General features: G+C 39.5%; 1 protein-coding gene across 3 annotated transcripts in view; it reads right to left on the minus strand.

Moving 5' to 3' along the window:
* Positions 1–14,182: 14,182 nt before the first annotated feature.
* pcgf3 (polycomb group ring finger 3) overlaps positions 14,183–16,626 on the minus strand; it is a 63,697-nt gene continuing 61,253 nt past the window's right edge. For all 3 annotated transcript variants that reach the window (XM_078261311.1, XM_078261313.1, XM_078261312.1), the window contains exons 9-10: positions 15,287–15,367; positions 14,183–14,407 (exon numbers count right to left, since the gene is read on the minus strand). In XM_078261311.1, the coding sequence (XP_078117437.1) occupies positions 14,360–14,407; positions 15,287–15,367 (129 nt within the window). In that variant the 3' untranslated portion in view covers positions 14,183–14,359. The remainder of the gene's footprint in view (positions 14,408–15,286; positions 15,368–16,626) is intronic.

Below are 16,626 nucleotides of genomic sequence, written 5' to 3' on the forward strand. Positions count from 1 at the left end.
AGGGCTGCTCTCGCTGTCATTCCAGCCATGGCTGTCTAGACACATCAAGAGAATTGGGTGCTGAAGCTGTGACACTTGCTGATCCCTACGCTTACCTCCTGCTAGCATCGGACCACATCCTCTGGGTCGCCCAGTACGAGGGAAATCTTGCTCATCCATGGTGCTGGCTCAGACTTCCCGTGATCTGCTGTAACCCCTCAGCTGTCAGCATATTCGGATGACATGGATGGGGCCGTTTAAGGACAGTTGTAGCCTACCAATTAGGATCAACCTAAAAACGTGGACTTGCACAGCACCAGCTGCACGTCTCCCTTGTTTAGTTTTAAAGCTGTGCAAGGCAACTTCAGCACTGGCGGTCCCAAGAGAAAACTAAAATTAGTGCAGTGGTGGAAGAAGTATTAAAATCCTTTCATTAAATAGCAATACAACAGTGCAAAAGTACTGTATTCCAAGTAGAAGTCCTGCATTCAAAATTGTATTTAGGTACAGTAAACGTTAATACTAGTATTGGCAGCAAAATGTGCAAGGGTATAAAGAGTAAAAGAACTTATCTGGGAGACTTGGGAGACATTTATTAGAGTGTAAACTTACTGATGTGTTGATGTGTTTTAGCAGGTCCCTGTGTTGCTTAAGCCAAACTGCTTTTTTATTATTTTTGGGTTTAAACTACAACAATACATTACATCTTGTATAGCTATTTGATATGTAAAGAATTAGCATGATACATGTAGTGTAAAGTACAATATTTACCTCTGGAATAAAGTGGAGTAGAAGTATAAAGTTGCACAAAGTGGAATTACAAAAATACAAGTACCTGAAAACTGTAATTAAAGGAAAAGGCTAACACACAACAACCCTGTTTGTGGGTCTCAGCCCCAAGTCCATTTGTTCTTACTTCAAAAAACACAGTTAATCTTCTTTTTTTAAGCTGAAGTTATTTCAGCTTGGCACTGTAGTGTTTAGCAGACGTCACTCAAACAGGAGTAAATAGTGCATTTGTTAAGGACTACTTTCAGCAGCGGATTAATGATACGATACGATACACGATACAACTTTTGTAAGCCAGGTCTGAAATTCTTTTTGCATCCTTGGGTAGCTCATATAAAAAAAGAGGACATAGACATACATACAGACATACATAAGATGAATTACCACAAATGGCATTAACACCTAAGTAAGGAAACAAAGCATACATGTAAACTTAGCACAAAAAGTAAGAGAATTTGTGTTTGGTCGATTATTTCTCTGTGGGAGAAAGTTTACTGCTGTGGGATGGCATCCCATTCTTCAACCAGCATTTATCGCAAGTCAGCCAACGTGGTCGTGTTGGTCACTCTGGCACGAACAGCACGCCCAAGCTGATCCTACAAGTGTTGAATGGGGTTGAGGTCAGGACTGCTGGTTGAAGAATGGGATGCCATCCCACAGCAGTGTGTGACCAGGCTGGTGACCAGCATGAGGACGAGGTGCCAGGCTGTTGTGGCTATGTATGGTTCTTCCACACGCTATTCAGGCTCCTGTTTGTGAAATGAATAAATGGTTCAATACCAATATGTCTCGTTTATTTAAACTTCAATCATCCAATCCACCAAACACCAAACGAGTCAATGGCAGAATAAGCTGTTTGGCATTTTTTGGCAAATTTTTCATGGGTGCAACCCACATACTCAGCGCTGCTGCTCATCCCACAAATGCATGTTCCTTACAAATGGGGCACCATCTGAAAGGGAACTAAACAGGCTTTCCAACGGTATAAGATGTATTGCCAAAAAGCATTGTTACCACAGAGAAATTATCTACCAAACACAAATTTCCTTACTTTTTGTGCTAAGTTTATAACAGAAAATGACATGAACATAGACACAGATAAGGGCTTGTAGACTTGTCACCATGAATAAATATTGCACTGGATTTAATGTAGCTGATTTAGCAATAGGATAGATTGATGTATGAAAGACTTTTTAAGTCTGTTGCGATTGAAAGAATGAACTCTAAAACGTCAGTTTGAAGGCAGAACATGTGAGGAGTCATTTGAAATATTCCTGGCCAGTCTGAGCATAATATTATTGTGAGCTTCCTGAAATGAGTGTGTACACATTTGGTGCTCTTGTGCAGTGGTTCTTAACCTTTTCGAGTCGTGACCCTCCAGAATAATCAGGTTGGTGTTCGGGAGTGAATATTGTGAATGCTCTAATTAATAAACGTGAATAAATAATGCTTTTTTTGTGATGACAGTTTAGTTTAGTTTTAAACGATAGCACCTAGGCATTGTTCAATGTGCTCCAGGCACGTTGCGTGACTTTTTCTCTCCCCCTGACCTGCTGGAACAGAATCAGAAACTCATGTGCACACACACTCTGACTCTCACAAACACACTCAATAAAATCTATTCTAAGGCAACTTACATCACTGGTACAGGTAATGTAAAAAACATTCCACAGAAAAAAAGCTTTTATTTTTATCTTCACAACCATTTGGTATCAAGTATCTCAAGACCCCATTGGGGGTTAGGCCCCCAAGTTTGAGAACCACTGCTCTAGTGAGTTTAGATGGTGGCAGCAGCAGGGCAGTGTATGTGAGATTGAGTAAGTAACATACTGTGTTCATGTTCACCATAATGAAGGAACATGTGTGCAATGGTGTGGTAATTTAGATCTTATGTTTTTTTAATAGTTTTTTTTTATTTTATCAACGATGGAGTTTTACGGCACAGAGGAGTACGATGCATCAGGCTTTTGATAAACACACAATACAATAAACGTTGACAGTAAGAAAAAATATAGAATATGGCCAGACTTTAGTAAATGTACTACAGTGTTTGAATCTGTGCAACATACTGTAGTGTGCATACAGTAGACTGCATAGAAAGGCATTTCCACATTTGCGTCGCATGTGAATAGTATAAATGTATGTGACATGACGAAGACTTGAATGCAAATGGCAGGAGTGTTTTGTTTGTGCATCACCACGGCTGTAGAGTCTCTGGGTTATTTGAGGGTGAAAATCTTACAATGAATTGTACAATGAAGACCAGAATGTAAGACAGCACATCATTACATTTGCCCTGTCAGATTATGTTCCGATACCAATGGCTGGTCCCATTTTAAATCCGGTTTCTTGTTGTCTTTGCATTTAGAGTCTGTCTTGTTCAGACTTTGATCTCTTCTCTTTTCGGTCAGCAAAAAGAAATGTATACTAATGCATACTAATGAAGGGGGGGGGCATTTTACTGTACATCTTATTGTTTACGTTTAAGTTTTGTCATCTTTATTTTTCAGCAACACTTTACTTGAAGGTATCTACATATGAGTGACATGACACTGTCATGAACACATGAACCCTAACCATAACTTGTCATGACAAAAACCAAATGACACTTACTAAAAGAAGCGTTATGTCATAAACGTTTATGACTTGTTTATAATGTTTATGACACGTTCATGACAGTGTCATGTCACTCTTATGTAGATACCGTCAAGTAAAGTGTAACCTATTTTTCTTGTCAAATAGTGGGTGGTTTGCAAGCTTCTAAAACTTCTTCGAAACAATATGAGCAACCTATCACAAAAGGGTCAGAAGTAGACATTTTGTTCTGTTTTGATGAAACCTGATACAATTGGAAACCACAGTATTAAATCATCAAAATACCCTTTTTAATGTCCCAATTAACTGACCTGTGTTTGACTCTCGATGTCCCTGCTGGTGTTGAAACACCATGTGTTAAAACACCAGTGATGGGAAATAAAAGACAGATCCACAGTCTCCACACCAAGGACTTGGTTAATGAGTCAATAATATGGTTTTCCTGTTCTCATTTCACACATCTGAGCACTCCGCCCACAGACGCTGACTGAAATAGCTGCCGTCTAATGGTCCTGAGAAAACAAACAACACATCGCATCCTGTTGTCTTCTAAAAGTCCTTTCTGCTCAAGCTGCGAGCGGCGAAATAAGACCTCCGTTTATGCACCACAGGAGGGGCCACTGATACAACATGAAGGCATGCATTTCATCACTTCAAATAAATAATCAAATATCAGTGGCACTGTGGAGAGGATTTAAGATGTATTTATTTATGTTCATGCATGTAATCACAATGTAATGTTTTAGTACTGCAGCTTTGGATACTGGTAACTGCAGTGATCCAGAACCTGTTTAATACTCATTTTGGCTCAGTCTAAACAAAGTAAACATTACATTACAGTATCCTTTGCGAGTATTCAGGGTTTCCGCAGCGTCTTAAAAAGTCTAACATTTCAAAATCAGAATTTTAGGCCTTAAAAAGTCTTAAATTCACTGAAGTAGGTCTTAAATAATTATAAACAGATCTTAATTTTCCTACATCCATGTTACGCTACCTCTAATTCTTCCCCAGCACTTTATAATGGTTTATATTTTTATTCAGTGGTGTTGTAGTTCTTTCTTTTGCTAGTCCAAATAGAATTTGCTGCAGGTCATTTTGTGACTCTGCATTTCGTTGTACTTTTATGTCGATATAGGTCTTAAATTTCATTGATAATGGTCTTAAATAGGTCTTAAAAAGTCTAACATTTGACTTGGTGAAACCTGCAGAAACCCAGGTATTGCACACCATGATACTGTGTCCATCCTCTGTTTATTGAAAACCTAATTTAGTTTTCTCCAACTAATGATGGCGACGATGGGAAATCTATCAGCTCCAGCTCCAAATATCCAACCCTGATAACAGCTGTGAAGCAGCCACAACTGTCATGCTTGAAACCAGTTATGTGTGAAATTGTGTCTGAAAATAATCAATTATTTTAATCTGCTTGAAGTAACAGCTGGGCAGGATTCACCACAGCTTCAAATGCATCAGATGTAAAAAAAACAAAACAAAAAAAACACGGTGACACTTTATAATAAGCATTGCTAATAAATGGTAAATTGATAGTTAATTAAACTTAAATTAATAGTTATTTTACTGTTAACTAACAACAACATAATAATGTTTACTAATTATTAGTTATGCTTTAATTGATGTTATTTTAAAAGTTTATTGTTCAAATCTACCCATTTGGTAACACTTCACTTGAAGGTATCGACATAACCGTGACATGATAATGTCATAACTATGACATGACACTGTCATGAACGTGTCATAAACGTTATAAACAAGTCATACATGTTTATGACTTCTGTCATTAAGTGTCATTTGGTTTTTGTCATGACAAGTTGACATTGTTTGGGTTGTCTTGATTATGACAACTTGACATTAATCAAAGTGACATTACCAGAAGTTGTCTTGGTCATGACAACTTGACATAATGTCATCCTGTTTAATGTCAACTTGTCTTAATAAGGACACTCCAAAGAAATGTGATGTCAGGACACGTTCATGACAGTGTCATGTCATAGTTATGACAGTGTCATGTCATGATTATGTCGATACCTTCAAGTAAAGTGTTACCAAACATTTTATATATTATATTAACTTTTTGTTAATGATTAAGAAATTGTTTGTGAACTGTCAGTAAACATAGTTTGGATGTCTGTTGTAAAGTTGCATCTGATGAAAATAATACCTTGTTAGTGGTTAATAAAGACTTTGTAAAGCATCTATAAACATTATTTAGATTATCAGTGCTCAAATAATAAAAGAATCATCTCTTTTATAGATCACCAAAAGAAGATCTAATGGGGCCAAATAATGTTACTTGATTCTTTATAAACCATTTATTAATCATTAACTTATTATTCTAAAGATTAGTTGCAACTTTATAATAGCCATTCAAATCATGTGTATAGACAGTTTACAAAACATTTATTAATCACTGACAAAGTATTACCTAAAATATTTGTTAATACTTATACTTTACTTTGGTTTAAAAATGTATGACATTCCCACCAGCCGTAGCTATTGCTATCGCTTTGCGTCTAGTGCTAACTAGTAAATGTTAGCATGCTATTACACTAAACTGAGAGTAAACATTACTTGATGGTGTTTTAAGCCTCCAACGTCTCCTTCCAGGCAGTGCAACCCTAACCATTGCCTAATCCTAGTGCAGCGCTGCCTGGAAGGAGACGTTGGAGGTTTAAAACAGATAAACGTAAACACTGTACCTGCTTTACATCAGCATGTTAGCATTGTTATTGTGAGCATGTTAGCATGCTGAAGTTAGCATTTAGCTCAAAGCACTGCTGTGTTACAACCTCACAGAGCTGCTAAGCACAGCTGTAGACATTTATTATTCCATAAACATTTTATTCACTGCCTGTCTCAGAGGCTAATTTGGATAAGGAGCACATGTTCCGGCAGCACACCGAGTCCCCTGTCTGTCACTTTAAACTATGAAAGCCAAACGAAAATACAAAATGTGCATATTAGTGGGATTGTTTTGCTAAGTGTGAAAACACTGTATTTAGACGGCTTTATTTCTGCTGTTTGCACATGCCCAGTACAATTACAGGTTCAAAGTGTAAACCTTCCAATTCACTGCCATTTCAGACAGAATGAAGAGCAGGATGTGAAAACATACTGGCCACAAGCTGAATGCAGCTGCAGAGTGAGCAGATGGAAACCTGAAGCCCTGCCACTGGCTGCCCGACATTTAACATCTGCCATAATTGCTGTAAGGCAGTTGTTGGTGACAAATGGTCCTTTGATTTGATACACACAGCACTTTTTGCATCATCCTGCCATGGGACACAACTCCAAATAACATACAAGGAAGAGTCATTAAAAACATAGTTATTGGACAAAAGGATGAAACTCACTGTGCGATCAAAGACCTTTTACTTGCTGTGTTCAGTGTGAGTAAATTGGCTCATTGTTTCTCTGCTCTCCTCTCAAAGCTACTCTGCAGGAGGCTCGACACTGTCTATTCCACTATATGTTCTGGTCTTCTCCAACTCAAGATTCAAACAGACTCGTTCACTGTATATTTGCCTGCTGTGGAACAGGAGGTAGGTTCTTTTTTTGGCCACAACGAAACCATATTTACACACCCACCAAATACAGAGCAACATTCATTTTAAATGTTGCATTTATGGCCTCCTGATGGACGTCCAACATCCACTCTCCAACTCCTGAGATAAAATAGCTGGCTCTTAAGCTGCTTAATGCTCCACTATGTCCACCAGCTAGTCGCTAACTGTGTCTCTCTGCTGTTTGGTGCTGGGCAGGTAGTAAACAGTGGGTTTATTGGAGCATGGTTGGTGAAAACAGCTGCTTGAAGCTGCTGGAAACAGAGTTTAATTTACTGTAAAACCAACACAATGAGCTCAAAGAAGCTAAAATGCTCCATAAAGATACAATGTTGGTGAAATCTTCATCAAGCTATTCGTTCACAAATTGTCATTTCAGTCATTGATACAAATATATTGTTTATATTTTGATTAATGGTTGTTACCGCAACATGAAATAGTGTTGCACAAAAAGGGGGTGTGCAATACTGTTAATTTAAATGTGACGATGTAGAACAACAAAGATACGTTATACTAACAGCTGGGTTTAGTAATGGCTGTATCAAACTGTATGATGAAAAGATATTGAGTTAAATGTGTGTTCCCACACACAGTCACTTAAATAAGTCACTGCCGCATCAGGGACACTTTTAAAGGCATTTATTGATGAAATACACACTTAGGTTTTGACAAAAGCTTCTGTAGTTTTGTACGTAAGAAATTCCAGCCCCGTTCTAGACCCAAAACTTGAATTCAATGTGGCAATGGAAACCAGTTCATTACATGTGCAATAAATAACAATAACACAAAAGGAGGAAAGGAAAAGGACACCTGAATAAGTGCCTGTGTTAACCTGAAAATAAAAAAAATAAAAAGATTTGAGAAAAATGTCACAGAAAGAAAGGGGGAAGGAAAGAAAAGAGAGAGAGACAAGACTAAAATAAAATCCAGTCGTTTTGTATTTCGGGTGCATTAGTGTATGTTCTGAGATTTCCTGGTCACCCTCAGGACCAGAAGGCATTTAGTGACCTGAGGAACTGACTGGAAAAACAAAAAACAGTAAAAAAATAAAATTAAAAATAAAAAGTTCTACGCTGAAACCTGGAACCATCTGAGAACCGTATATTGCACATCTTCCTTGCAAATACAATAACCACATTGCCAGATTCACATAATATATTTTTTGCTCTTGACCTAAAAAAAGAACGCCTATGTGTCTGTTATACACAGACGGAACATTGCGTAGCCATTAACACACCTGGAATAATACAAAAAGGGAATTCAATTGCAAATTCATAATTTAAGCCATTTTATGAGTTTGGATTTAGGGTTCACAAAAAAAAGAGAAAAATACAAATTTGTGAGCAAAAAGGAGAGCAAATCTCTTTTTAATAATTCCAAACTACTGCAGAAGTCACCTTTTCAGCATAAATAAATAACAATAATTAAAAAGAAAACTGGACAGATTTATTGACGACATCTGCTATGGCTCATGGGGGCACGCCACTGTGAGGTTTGGGAAACCTTGACCGATTTCCCAATTTGTTTGGGAATTACTGAAGCCAACAATCTCAATTTAGCACTCGTACACAAAAGTCAAGGGAAGTCGCTTTCAACCAGTGCGTCTTTGAACAACCTTGCCGATCCTACCACCAGTGAACAATCTCTAAAAGCAACAGTCGCGATCCTGAAGTGGTAAAACAATCAATTTCATTTCCTTTGCTCTTCAAAATGCTCCACACATTGAGACGCGCGAGTCAGTGCACTTGAGCATGGCGCTTTTCCGAGCAGGCATCAGCTGCAGCAGTGCAGTGCTACGACATCCTGGCCAGACATAATAATGTTTTTTGGAGAGTGTTTGAGTCCATGTGGCCACACGCAACCCTTGAGGTCTTCTTCTCTGCCACACGCAAAGCCTGCCTGTGAGATTACTAAGCTAAGAGGACCCAGAAATAAGAAAGAGTGAGCTTGGCAACAAAGAAAGCTATCATACTCCCAGAGCAGACACTTACTACAGTGGAGTGAACATAGAAAAGCCATGTTTGAAGTTGCCAAGAATGATTCTGCTGCCAACAAGCTTGAAATGAATGTTGCAGCCTTTAAAGCACTCCGAGACGTCCACGTGTTCACAGACCGTGTACAAAGAAGAATAAATTGTTTACTCGTCTTCATACTGTGGTGGTGTGGTATAGCCTACTACTGACAGTCCGCATGAAGCGGCGAAGCCATCTCGAATCAAAATTTCACGCAGCTCACCCGAGCCTCGCACAGATCCCAGCAGGAGATAACAAACAGGCTGACAGGTGTTCAGGGTCTGAGCAGAGAGGATGAGGCCCGAGAGCTGAAGCTCTGTCAGAAAACACGGCCTCCCTCCATGCAGGATACCTTTTGGAGCCGACACCGACCCCTATCTGCAGCGAGGCAGAGTCGAGCCTCCTGTAAGCCTCTTAGCTTGGCTGCCAAGCGTAGCGGCACTGATGTCTCAATGTCGGCCCCGATATAAAAACAGCCCGATCGTCGATCCATTCTGGTGCACGGGAGGTGGAAGATGCAGCCAGCAGTATTCAAAAGTACACACACTCTGGTGCTGAGAAGTTCAAAAGAACTTTAGGAGGATTAAAACTAAACCAAGTATGTGAAGTTTTTCAGGCAAGTCTCAATCCGACTCTGAGTAGGCGCAAACATCTCACCAGAGCCGCCTTTAATAAGTGTGAGTTTCTCTTAGAGGCAGGAAATTGCAGCTAGCGCACCCGATTTCTCACCAGTTTTATTTTTCACAGCATCAGCCCCGTCACAGTCTATGACTTATTAAAATTCCCTCTATTTGCTTTTTCAGAGCAAGCCCAGGTGGGTAAACCAAACCTGACAAATCAATGAAAAAAAAAAAAGGGGGGAGCCAGCACCTTCTATATCTGCACAGCAAGACAGCTCTGATAAGACACCCCCATGGACGTAAGCACGAACAAGTTCAGTGCAAAGACGTGTTTTAAAAAGTACTTGGCAACACAGTGCTTTTTTTGTCTCTGACTGACTTTTTCTTGAAGAAGTCTGAAGTTTGAACGAGGAGTTGTTAGCACCAAAGGAAGCACCAGCGCCAGAGACGGACAATTTCACACCGTCACTGTGGCAAAGACCCCACCCTTTCCATCCGGTTCCCCATCCGTCACACAGATCAGAGGATTCTTTTAACAATGCTCAAAGAAAACACACAAGGACAAAGTGAAAGGCTTTGTTCACACTGCTGCCTTTTGTGTTGAATGTTTCTTCAGATGTTTGTGTATATGTGTCTACTGTATGAAAGTACACAAACCTGCAGGCTGTAAAATAAACTGTTAACTGCTGCGAAAAGACAACTATATAACATCAGATCTGAGGTTAAGAACAGGACTACAAAAAAACGTCTTCACGGCAATGAGGAAAAATGTGATGCGACATGGAACGGGAACATTTTTTTTTTTTTTTTTACCCAAAAGGTGCAGCAGTGTGAACACAACCACTTAAAACAAAATGGGTAAAAAATTAACACACATACAGATGTAACCTTTTGTTTCAATGCCAGTCCTTCTAAACAGTACAACGCAGTGTTCTGCATAATACAGAAATGTATGTGTTGATGACATTTGTTTCTGTTTGTAGTCATAAGTAGCACCTTGTGTTGGGTGCTTTACAGCTTAATCACCTGAGGAAAAAGCATATATGCACATTTAAGAGATTTCATCATAAACAGACTGGAGAACCATGAGGTGACAACACGTGAACATGACGAGGACTCTGGTCGGGTGAGGCGAGGATCAAGGACTGAAGTTACAGATGGCTGAATGGCAAAATAACATTAACATTTGGGATGGCTGACACCAGGGCCACACTGCATTTTCCCAACATAAGATTGTAAACCAGATCATTGTGACATTGACATTGTCTTTTAAATGTACTTGACATCGGCCTTATTTCTATGAAATAACCTATGGATAAGCCTTTAAAACACCAAGTCTGCACTTACAAAGACATAATAGCGCCCATTATTACATTGTTTTGTGTGGGGATTTTCAACAAGTTCTAACACAATACTCCATGCCATGAGCTGACAAGCTGATGGGCTCATTGTTTCTGGTTTGAATCATTTTTAAGAGTTGATCAGCAGGTCTTTTAATACATCTATGATATCAGTTTCATTTCTTTTTTTTTTTACCCGGGTAAAAACAAAACAAAAAAAAAACCACTCCAATTTCTGATTTTAGTTTCTACTTATCAAAATGTTGTTAGCTGTTGCAAAAGTGTTCACAGAATGTTTACAGAAATAAACAGGGGAGACTTAAAGCTATAGTGTGTAGTTTCTGTCTCCCCCATGAGGAATTCTAAATAATGACAACAAAACTGTTGGCGCGTCCACATGATACAAGCCTTCCGTGATCGCACAGGCTTCCCCCCCCCCACCCCTCCTCCACGCAGTTGCTAGTAGCCAAGGAGGACACGGAGGATTAAAAAAAAAAACGTGATGGACTCTTCAGAAGAGGTCATTATCTTCACTCGAGGTTCTGCGCGGGAAAGTCGCCAGACGACACAATCTTCTGAACATAGTCATACTGAGAAATCCAGAGAGAGTTGTGTGGAGCTGATAGTCTTAATTAGCTTTGTAGCAACTCGTTTGGCAATGGCTTGAATGTCGTTCATTAAAATCAAAAAGTTACGCACTAAAGCTTTAAGTAACTGAAAATGCAAAAAGGTTTGGGTTGCAATTTATATATTTTTTTTTATATTCAGATTTTCACCCAGGTATACCAGGGTCCCAGCAGCTGGTGTAACTCATTTGCATTCAAATCTTGTTTTAACCCATTTTTACCAGGATTGTAGATACCGTAATAAAAACCAAAAACAATGAACCCTTTACACAGGTTACTGGATTGAGAACCTTGAAACATAAAGGTTGCCATAAGAAGGGGACTGAAACACGCAGGGATCAAAGACTGCAGGAGGAGTTTTGGTTGAGCTGGTTGAGTACAGACCTGTAGGCTATAAAAAAAATGTCCATTTAATGCACACGTCATAGGTCCTTCTGTGGCAGGGTTCCTATACATTTCTCCATGTCCAAATCCTCCAGATCTTGGCTTTAAAGAGTACGATAGATATACAATGGTGGATGAGACGACTGACTTTTTTGCCTGAAGATTACTAGACAAAAATTGCAAATACCACAATACTGGGAATGACAAGAGGGTTTCCAACAAACGTCTGTGTGTCATACCTTTCAGACTTGTTAACCAATTGAAAGAAAGTTGCCAAATTAATAGATTTTTTTCCAGACTTTTGGAGCCTAATGATGCATAGGAACCCTGTATGTGAACACACAGACAAAACAGCGTGTAGTGGACAGATACAATGCAAAAGGGGAAATAATTGATGTTTAGTTACAGAAAGTTCAGTGAGGTAATACTACTTGAGTAGTGACATGGCGTTTCAGGATCCAGTTGTGGTAACGTTAAAGACAGTTTAGCAGTTTGCTATGAATGTTGTGAGTAAAGACATTTTGTTGTTTAACAGAACATTGGTTTGCTGTGTCACACAGTTGAGAACAGCTAGTTCCTGAGGAACAATCCTCAAGATTAGAAACATACATTTATAAGCACCAAATGACCGACAACAGTAGTCATTTTTTTTTTCTTCAGAATTTCATTATCAAAATGCTCAAAAAACCTCCCTGTGCAAAACCTGAATTTGCAAGTTCTCAAAAAATACTTGGAAATTTGTGTCTTGTGACGTCAACAATATTGAACACTGGCTATCCTGCAAAAGAAATCCAAAGTTTTATACTGGTTTCCTGACAAAAAAAATAATATCCACTTGACTTTCAGAATTCTTTTTTTTAAAACAGCGTAACTTTGCACATCTGCAACTCCAACTGGCAGTGAGAAGTAACTGAAAAATACCCCATAAACACAACAATGTCACGTCAGTAATCTGCATGTTTATCAAACCGGCCCGTCTGTGATGTGTCATACCGAGGAAGTCCAGCTCTGAAGAGAAAGCTCGCAGTTTACCATGTTTTGCTCTTAACTTACAAATGTCAATCCGCTTTACTGTGGGCGAGAAAATGTCCGTACTTCACACCAGAATTAAATTGGGGCAAAATAGGACAAGATGCAGCTTCAATTTGTCATAAGACAAGTGAGACTGGCGTGTATTTTACAAGCTACACTAAGCATTTCTATTGCAGCTTTGAGAGAGTTTTGCAAATTTAGCGGAATGAAAATGAAATTTATGGAGGGTGCAGGGTGCAAACATCTGCTGCTAGCAGCTCAACCCAAAAGCTGTGCCTGCCTGGTGCTACAGAAACACAATGACGGCTATTAAGGGGGGAGGGGTGGGTACTTTTGAAGCTTAAAGTCTTGTAATGCTATGAGAGCAATAAAACACTCAGATCCCACATACACACAAATGGCAGAGGATTTTGATATATTTGTTTTGTGTCTTTCTCAGACAACATAAAGATGCATCTATATATTTTTGATACTGATAGTGAGTCTGTCTTTAAAAATCCCAATTTATCACCTCCGGACACTTACCGCCCCAAATATAGATAGCACTTCTGGGATCCACTTCATTTTCTTTTTTTAAACAGTCTAAAGTCTCTCTTACTCTCTTCAGCCTCTCTCTCTCTCTGTAATGACATTTTGTATGTACAATATTGGTATATAGAACATAAATTACTACACAAATTTTTTAGCCTATTCACAATTGACAATCATCAAGAACCCAATAGCAAATTAGACAAAGCCAACAAAATGAAGAGAAAAAAAAAGGATTCAGAGACAATTTACGTGATAAACAGCTAAGAATTGATGCCTGTTATATAACTTTTTCCATATACTTTCTGTGCTCCCAAGACGTGTCAAGTGTATTGTTGAAGAAAAAAACTTTTTATATATATAAAAAAAAAAAAAAAAAAAAAAAAAAAAAACCTCCTCCCCTCTCAGTCATTGTCTCAGGAGGATGAAATCTGCATGAAGCTCAAAAAGACGGTCACTTGATTCCCGACATCTTGTTTGCGTGTAAACAGAGCACCAGTAGTGTCTTGGTTCCATGTGTCTCTTCTGTACAAAAGTATAAATATATGCTTTCTCTCCATTAGTTTTTTTTTTTTTTTCGTGTTGTTCACATATCTAGGATGTAGCGGACAAAAAGGTTGTTTTAGTTCCTAAAAACACACCAGTGTTGCAGTGCTGTGCTGGAGGTTGCCGGTTTTTCTTGTAGTTTTCCCCCCCCCCCGCCCCGCCCCTTTAGATCCCGATTTGCTGGCTTGTGTTGACTTTTACCGTCGGGGGTGTTTGCTTGGTGTTGGTTGATCGTCTTTGCATAAATAAAAAAAAAAAAGGGTTTCGGCACAGTCTGCGGCCACTGGGCCAAAAAAAAAACCATAACAACCGTTGTGTCCGTTTTAGCTACAGCAGATCCATCTTGGGTCTGTAATGGAGCAGGAGGGGGGATTTCTGGAGAGGGAAACAAAAACACAACCTCAGAATGAGCCGTTTTTTTGGTGAGACCACTGTTCGCTAAACCCCTCCTCTAAACAGTTACAGGGTTCATACGCATTTTAACCAATACTTTGCCATGACTTTTTGGCAGATTTCCATGACTATGTTTTCCTGAAAATGTCAGTCGACATTATACAATAAAATCTGTGTTAAAGTTTTCCCCTTAGAGGGTTAACAATAAAAAAAAAATTTCAAAACGTATGAACCCTGCAGTTAGCTTATCAACTGTGGCAGTCGTTCCAGTTTTGACTCACGCAGAACTAAACCAGCATTGATTAGCTAGTGACAGCTGATCAAACACAACAGAGAAAGATTCCCGCCTTAGCCCGCAATTGATAGTTGAAAAATAAGAAGCTGTTTTCATCTACTCATGTCTGAAATGTAGGACCAAATTGTTTTAAAAATGACCATAAATGTGGGTGCCTTGGTGGCCTAGTGCTAGAGCAAGCGCCCATTGATTGAGGTTCAGTCCTAGGCGCAGAGGTTGCAGGTTCGATTCCGACCTGTGGCATTTTCCTGCGTGTCATTCCCCCCCCAAATAATGCAGTTCAGTTAAATTTAGCTGGCTGAAATATTATTGGAAAATAAATGGAGCTATCAATCTCTGGTATTTTTGAATATTTAAACTATTTATTTATACTTCCGAATCCATCAAACTGATTTCAGGCTTAGAGTGGCAGCAGCAGCAGCAGCAGTATTTGTCTGGCATGAATTAATATCAAAGCGGCGATGGCTGTATATGGCAACATAACTTAAGTTCCCTTGTCTTCACAGGCAATGCAAAACTATCACTGTGTTAAACCACGATATTTGTCTTTTTGAAGCATGACTTACCTTAAATCTCCATCTTGTAACAACAACAAATTTCAAAGTGTGGTCCTTTCCCAAGATTTCCTCGTTGCATAAAATGTCCAGCTGTGAAAAGACGACAGGAGGAGTAAATTAGTGAACAATTTCTGGCCTCAGAGTGTTTGAACTGAGGCGAACAACACGGCTAAACTATGACAAACGCTGGTTGGGGGCCCCTGGATTTTCAGGCAGCGTCAGAGCAGTGCGATGCAGAAATGAAACTTATTTTGACATGTAGTGTGGCCCTTGGCTTCTGTGCCGCAGCGGGGCTTTATGGCGAGAACACACAGAAGTTCAATGCTGAACCCGATGGCAGACTCCCCAAAACTACCCCCCCCTCCCTGTGAAGTCAACATTGATATCCTGCTGAGCAGTTCCTCGACCGAAAGAGGGAGAGGGAGGGCTGGAAGCAAACACTGCCACAGCGCCACCTGTTGGCTGCCTGCATCAACACCAACCAGCCTTTATCAGCAGTGACAGAGAGGTGGAAACTGTCCAGGTTTGTGAGTGGGACGATGCTCAAAATAATCCAGAGGAAGAGCTGGAGAGCTGTGACAAAAATCACTGTGAAAGTCAATGAGGGCTTTTGTGTCGAGGGAGGGGGACTCAAAAAAAAGATTCCTGATCCTTTTTGGTTTCCTTGTGCAAACCAGAACGCTGTACATCGGAGCAAAATAAACCTGCAGCAGAAGACTGTAAAGACTGTGTGAATGTGAATATGTGCAGATGTGAATATTTGCTGGTTTACATTGTCTTCTGTGATAAGAACTTGTTCAGGTTTTTGACTTCTGGTAGCATAAACAAGCTATTTAAATAGGTCAAATTGGGGCTTTGGAGCTTTGCTTCTTTCTTGTGTAATACTGTACCAGAAAGTGTAACCTCTTCAGGACTCTACCAACTATACAAATGACTCAGTGAAAGAAGGGAACATCAGTCTTTGACATTTCATCGCCGTCTAGTGAAAACCCCGCATCTGCAAAGGTTCCTTTTATACGTTGAAACAATTATTCTACATCTTAAGATAATTAAATCTTTTAAAACCCCCTTCTGGAAAGGGCCAGAAGGGGTTGATCCGTTGGAAACCGCTTCTCCAAAATGTGAGAATCTTGTAGGTCTTTACATAGCGTAGATAACTCCTGTTTCTTCTATTTATGTATTCATGCGTTCCATTCCTGCAGAGACATTTAGATGTGTGACAGGATGACAGCGCTGGGTTTACAAACACGAGGAATGAGTAAATGGCGCACTGTTTTCTGACAAAGCCAAGTGTTGTAAAGCTCTGCGCTCGGCTCGCCGCTGAAAACGGAATCGGTGCGAACAGCTTT

This window comes from Sander vitreus, chromosome 10 (genome assembly GCF_031162955.1).
Source record: "Sander vitreus isolate 19-12246 chromosome 10, sanVit1, whole genome shotgun sequence".
NCBI lineage: Eukaryota > Metazoa > Chordata > Actinopteri > Perciformes > Percidae > Sander > Sander vitreus.